This window comes from Diuraphis noxia, unplaced genomic scaffold (assembly GCF_037042655.1).
Source record: "Diuraphis noxia isolate RWA-SAM2 unplaced genomic scaffold, SU_Dnox_SAM2 contig0001, whole genome shotgun sequence".
Taxonomy (NCBI): domain Eukaryota; kingdom Metazoa; phylum Arthropoda; class Insecta; order Hemiptera; family Aphididae; genus Diuraphis; species Diuraphis noxia.
In genome coordinates this window covers 71523425-71530571 of record NW_028301711.1, presented here as the reverse complement: position 1 = coordinate 71530571, position 7147 = coordinate 71523425, and the positions used below count along the sequence as shown (strand labels likewise).

Genomic DNA, 7147 nt, shown 5'->3' with positions numbered 1-7147 from the left:
AAATTTATATATTTTAAAATTGCTGTGTGGGTCCTATCATATTATTTTTACAATAGCAATTGAAAAATAAAAGAAATGCGTAGTCACAATTTTTTTTTACAAGCATTCAAAGTTTGAATTTTGACAACATTTGTAAAAATTACGAAAATTCGCAAATAATTTCAAACTAGAAATTCATAAAATTTTTTCTTTTTAAATCTAAGATTTGAAATTTTTTAATAATTATAATATATCCTAGACAGATAAACCGTCTTCGCTCAGAATCGTTTTTCGTATACAATGATATAATATATCATTGGATTCAAATTTAATTCCATTCATTACAGAAACCCACTTGTAACCTACTGTACAGCAGAGCGACATCCACGACTTACCCGCCTTTTTTTATATTTATTACAAATTGATACCTTGATATTGTTGTCAAAAAGTAATCAATTATTGTCATTAAAAAAAAACATCATTGTTTTCACAATGCTCGACAAATTTGTTAGCCATACAAAAATATCGCTAAAAACAAAATGTTATATCATTTTAAACTCTTACAACCTTAAGCCTTTAAACAGTTTAAAAGGTTTAAATAGATACGTATTCATGTTTTGTACTTTTGCATATAATGTAGAATGTTGATACTATATATTTATAAATAAAGACTTTTATAATAATTATCAATTTAGTAGTAGTGACAGTTCAACTGTCACAGTTGTAGTGTAGTACACCGGGTAACAGTCACCATTGTAGTAAACCGAATCAGCGGGGGGCAAAATTAATTTTAAAAATAAATGAAAATTTTTTTCTACATTTTATTCGTAGTAAATTATTATGTTTCGTCATTATTAAAATTATGAATTAAAACATTACAATTAGGTAGGTATTATTATTACAATTAAAATATTAAAAAACATTATTATACCAGAATTTTACCAATTGCTGTGGAAATAACATTATTCCAGAGGGGGCAAGTGCCCCGTCTTGCCCCCCCCCCTGGGGACGCCCATGATTACCGGAAAATATTATTTATAAGTACATACATGTTATGGCGATAAGGTAATTCTCAAGCCCGTACGGATTACCGCGTCTCTCGGATTATCGAGACCCCACTGTACCTATATATATAAATTCTTGTCCGTAGTCGAAGGTATTGCTAACAACAGTCCCTCCTATACCGTCATCGACACCAAATCTTTATTTTATGATCGACACCGCGGAGAAAGAAAGGTAGATAAGACTATGGACACGAATGATAAGTCGCTTAGCTGGTTATGATAACACGACATAACAAGCATTTCGATCGCTCATTAGTATCATTCGTAGTTATTCGTATCCGATTTTTAATTTTAATTTTATTTTCCATCAACACAATTTAACTACTTATTAGCGTTTTTTACTTTCACCAAGGTATTCCATGATGGAAAATGGTCTTGGTGATCTTGCATCATGATGTAAAGACATAAGTATTTAGTGTTATTTTCCAAGCTTTGTAAAATGGAGAGTAAACAAGTGGTTTTTTTCCCTAAGACGTTATTAGGGATGAGTGAAATTACGGTTGAACTATTAGGATTTATCAAACTTATAAAAAATGTCAGGTATTATTTTGTACTTCCAAATTATATAAAAGACACCAGCATTGGATGTAAAGCGAAAACAATTGGCCACTTTACCAGAACTGATTGTCGGGCCTGTTTCAAACGCAAAGTCACTAATATTTTGTGCATAACTGAAATCAATGGAAATTTGAACGCCAGTTTGTTGCCAGGACAACTTGACAATCTTGTGTTGGTCATATATGATCCTTCAAGATTGTACGACTATGGTACACTATTCACATATGAAGGTGACTCACAGAAATTTATTTGTTTTATAATGCTGTCCAATTGGCTATCTAGTACAGCAAATGTGCAGAAACAGTATCATCTGTCAAAAGTTGTGATGTTCCAAAGATTTACCAAATATTTGTTGATTATACTTAATGTACTTATAAACAGCCTTGAATCAAAGATTGTACAATTTACAATATTACGACTGACATTATTTAAGCACATTTTGGGTGTAATGAAAAACTATGTATGGCTAGTAAATAATTTCATTCATAATAAACACATTTTATCAAGAACAAAATCAATCAATTATTTGATGTCATGTATTTGTGATGCAGTTCTTGGAATAATAATTCTGTATATACTCAATACTACATTCACTTCGTCAAACGAATTATTTTCCTACATTTCAAGTATTTCTCATGTAAACAATTAAAAATATTTATAGGGATTTATTTTACTTAAGATATCTTTTTTATTTTCAGCAAGTGATTAAAGTGCTACAAGGTACATTGCAATGGCTTATGGGTAGTCCAGCAGGGTTAAAACTCAATGATCCTCTGAACAGTTTACTTGGAACATGTTTTCTTTATTTAGTCAATCTTTGGTGGTCATTTTTAGGTAGGTAATGCATATCTATAACTGAGTACTTTGATACAATAAACTAGTAAGTAATTACTAAGCATCAGAAGTTATTGCACTAAAAAGCTTTAAAAATAGATTGTATTATTTCAGTAAAAATACCCAAAATTGCACTAAAAAAATTATTTCCATTAGAAAGTGACATTAGGTATAATAAAAAATAAAAAAATTATAAAATAAAAATTTAAATTACATTGGTTTTTCTTCGGTCTTTAGGAACTTTTTATTTAATTTCATAATGTAAATTTATGTACATTAAAAATATTGTATTGCATGGTAATTGATTTCTTAAGGTTTTCAAACTCAAAATATCTTTAATTGGAAGACAATCAATTTTTATAAACAAAAAACTGCATTCCATCTCAACAGAGCTTATAGGTGTATATTTAAAATAAATAGATTTTTGAGTGGATAGTTTTTATAGTCATTTACTGGCTAAAATTTAATCATTACCTAATATTATGTTTTATCTTTAATGCTCATATTTTTTTTTTTAGACAATTTTGAAACTTGTCAATTATTAATATTTCAAAACCACATCTAAGACCCCCAAACAAATAAATCTACGTGAATTATATTGGAGAGCATCTAAAATTGTTCTATAGATAAATCTATAAAATAGTAATTGAATTTAAAAAATGCTAAAATTTGTGATAAAATTTGTTGAATAAAATTTTTCTTGATTAAAATTAATCTAAAACCTACTTAGTTACAAATCCAAACAAAGAAAAAAAAAGTTATAAACACAATAATATCTGAGCCCTAGTAATTACTAATCAAACATTAAGTATAATGATAAATGAATAAGAAAACATTTTTATTATTTAAAATGTAAATTATATATTAACTACTTATATCGAGTAATAAAGATTAATGTATCAATTTATTCTTGATTTAAACAACAATAACTTTTATTATGAAATAAAAAAAATAAAATTGACTTATTATATACACATTATGTTTATCTTTATGTTCCATTCATGTTTAAATAAATAATGATTAGGAATTACATTCATTTTTGATTTAATTTACTATTACATTGTAATTCTAATTATTTAATATAGTAAGCAATAAGTTCTAAGCTGAAGGATTTATAACTATTACTTTATTATAAATCAAAATACAAAATACAAATTAAAAAGTAAATATATAATCAAACTTGTATATGTTTACAGTATTATGTCGCCCATTCTTGGAGTTGACCTTTCAAGTTTATGTTTTTATTGGAATTTTTGGATTATCTTATCAAATAGCAATCATAGAAGATGTATTGGCAATTGTCAGTTTTCATATTTATTGCATTTATGTGTATGCAGCATGGTGAGGTCTTTTTTTTTTGTATTTTTAAAAATAACAAAATTATTTTGTGCAGCTCTAATTGAAACTGTAGAATATAGTAAAAGATTATCATTAACAGGGAGAATAATCATTGGTTTTATTATTCAATTTAATTTATTTATTTATTACTTGGTCTGGGTGTGGTATTTGAGTAGCTAAAAATTAAGTTTTATTTTTTCTACTGCCTATGTCATATACCTTAAATAAGCTGAGAGTACTCATAGTACTAATTTGTTTAAAAAATAGTGACTTTTTTGTGAGCCCTTGTTTTCCACAATTTTCAACTTCTTGACTCCATGGTAAAACAATTAAATCTATTGTATTTAAAATTTATTGTTCAATATTATGCTTTAAGTCAAGATGTCAAACACAATTTTTTGTGGCCTGCGGCTACTAATATTAATTAACAAAAACATAAAATAGTAAAATTAAAAATTAATGCCATGTCACAACTATCTTAGATTCTTAGAGAATGGTTTATTTAGTATACATTATTATACTGTCTTATCTTCTGATAAATTAAGCTAATAAGAATTTTTTAAATTTTAATTGTTTTTAATAAAAAATAAAATATAGGAGTGATAATTTTCTTTGTAACCTTCTCTTTGCTTTTACTAGATGTTGTTACAAAAACATATACTAATTTTAACTGATGGCATACTGAATGAAATAAATTATTATCACATTATTATTGATTTATTTTTTTGCACATTTGCGTAATTATTTCTTTATTTGATACCATTAATGAAGGCATTTATGATGAAAATTTTTCAAACTTCTACTATAACCTAGGTATTATACAATCCATTACTTTAGAAATTTAGAAAATTGTGTATTATAGTTATTTTAATATTAAATAGATATTCAACCATAAAAAAATTCAAATTTATGACAAATTTAAATAACTGAACAATTGCTGCAGTCATTGATATTTTAATATGATTTGTTTCATTTATAATATTTCCTTTTATCAAGTAAACACATAATTAAATAGAGGTCTTTAAAAAGATAACTTCAATTGTATGTCACAAAATAATTTGATCACAAGCCTACATTACTACCCCAAACTCATTCCAAAAGGTCATCAGAATATATATTTTTAAAGTGTCCACTCTAATAGTGACATAGTTATTACTTACTAGTTAGGGGACTCTCTTCAATCCAAAAATCAAACAAACTGTTTGATGTATTGATTTTTATTAAAAAATATGTCCAATCAATTCATTACCATTAAATGCAAAAATAAATAATATTATATTGGAAATACATTTTAACAAATAAAAAGATGAAAAGGAATAAAAATATCTACTTATACTATATATAATGTCAACAAACTTATTATTTACTATTTCTTATATTGTTGTGGCATGATCTGCGTATGAGTCAGAAGATCTATTTGATAAAAAATAATAATGGATCTATGAACTACACAATCTGTAAATTCTTGACAAATATCTATAAATATGAAATAGTAAATAATACAAATTTTGGTGAAATCAATGGTCAGTATCAAAAACCTATACAAACTTCATAATTTAAAAACTATCATTTGAATAAAATATCTGCCACATTATCGCAATTAAATAATAGGTGTTCATATAGCAATTTTTTGTAAAGATTTTTTTAATTAACTTCGTAAAATATGTATAAGTAATTGAGACTTGAAATGGTTATAAAACAAGTTTATAACTTATCTAGTGTTTATTTTAGTTAAAAATATTCAATTAAATTGTATTAAAATTATGAACATCTTTATTTCAGTATTTCAGATCACAATTATTACACAAAAAAAAGTACCTGATAGGAATCGGAGGGGTTACTTATGATGGTTAATTAAAAATTAAAATTAACACATCGTTAGTTGTGGATGGTGGTAATAAGTTGGTTATAGTTAAATTTATTCAATTAAAAAAAACGTACAATTGGTTTCAAGGATAAAATAATTTATAACAATGTGGTCATTGGTTTGCTGGTTAAATATCACTTATGTTTAAAAGTTAAATGTTCTTTGTGAATAAAACTTATTTAATTTTTTAATTTTACATAAACATAATAATATAGTCATAAATATTTCCATCATATTATTATTAATTTGGTGAATAATGTTTCTTATTATACTAGTAGGTTAAATCTCTATCTCTATACGAGATAGTGTTTTTATCCCAAATTACAAAATTTTATTTTAACAATGTTTAACATTAAGCCAACATAATTTCCTTGTATAACTATATGTAAAACAATTATTAAATTACAATATGTACATAACAAAAATCATAAACTGAAACATGAACGGTTAATAGGCTGTATAACTTGCAACGTAAGAGTCTCATGATTCTGGCAAAACTTTTTGTGGGAAGAAGTTGTAATCCACAACCAGGGAGGATCACACCTTACACCACACAACAGTTGTATGTCGGAACTATATCATTTGCAATATTGTTATTTCTATTACCGACAACTTTGATCTACTATATTGTATTTGTAGTTGTACGTAAAACACAACATTGTTTATTAATATTGAGATAATGACCCTTTTTATTTATTTATTTTATATGTTTTTATAGATGCGAACAATAATGGTAATGACAAAAGGGATATTGATACGACTGAGGTATGTGTTGCAAGTTCTTCCTGTGTACACAACGTTGATATGGTTTGTTAAGCCAAGCAGTTCTGCTGGTAAGTGTTTTATTCATACATTAATGTATGGCCTATTGATCTTGAAAAAAAAAAAATAATAATTATGAACGTAGTCAGAACGACATTAAAACATTATAAAAAAAATTAATATTCCTAAAAGGTATAATAAAAATGAACATAGTCAGAAATGAGAAGTCGAATACAGTGGTTTTGAACACGACAATTGTGGCGGATTCATGGTGGGCCACTGTGAAACATTATTTTCCAGATTTGGTTGAACGACCACCCTCAGTATCTTGGATAACATTGACAAAACGTGTTTGCACGGGTAAAATATTGTATCCTATTTAATTGAGAAGACACTAATAGAAGCAACTAAGAAAATTAAAACTAAACATCTTAAATGGAAACCATTTGAAATTAATTACTTTGTTGTACAATTTATATATTTATTTACTTATGTAATGCATATTATATGCTCTAGTGAATTATTGATGCTATTCAGATGATGATCAAATTTTGTTTTTTACATTTCATTTTCTAGTACGTGAAAATTTTATTTGTATTCAGTAAAATAATAAAAAAAGAAAGATACTAACATAATATGGTTAATGAATAATTCTATTATTAATGTTCATCTTATTTTTTTATATTGTCTTCCATTTAATATATGGTTATAAACATATTAATATTAAAATTATAATGATACATTT

The 7147-nt window shown here is 25.9% G+C and overlaps 1 protein-coding gene across 1 annotated transcript; it reads left to right on the top strand.

The window, feature by feature from the left end:
- The first annotated feature begins 1271 nt into the window (after positions 1–1271).
- Positions 1272–7065, top strand: PIG-Q (phosphatidylinositol glycan anchor biosynthesis class Q). Its single transcript, XM_015512510.2, has 6 exons — positions 1272–2238; positions 2300–2435; positions 3632–3776; positions 6095–6281; positions 6359–6473; positions 6595–7065. The coding sequence occupies exons 1-6, from the start codon at positions 1483–1485 to the stop codon at positions 6783–6785; spliced, it is 1530 nt and encodes a 509-aa protein (XP_015367996.2). The 5' UTR covers positions 1272–1482; the 3' UTR covers positions 6786–7065.
- The last annotated feature ends 82 nt before the right edge of the window (positions 7066–7147 follow it).

Excerpts from the sequence above, each read along its gene's own strand:
- PIG-Q (XM_015512510.2), top strand. The coding sequence starts at position 1,483 with ATGGAGAGTAAACAAGTGGTTTTTTTCCCTAAGACGTTATTAGGGATG. Across the intron at positions 2,239-2,299 it reads ACATTTCAAGTATTTCTCAT|CAAGTGATTAAAGTGCTACA; the intron begins GTAAACAATTAA and ends TTTTATTTTCAG. Across the intron at positions 2,436-3,631 it reads TCTTTGGTGGTCATTTTTAG|TATTATGTCGCCCATTCTTG; the intron begins GTAGGTAATGCA and ends ATATGTTTACAG.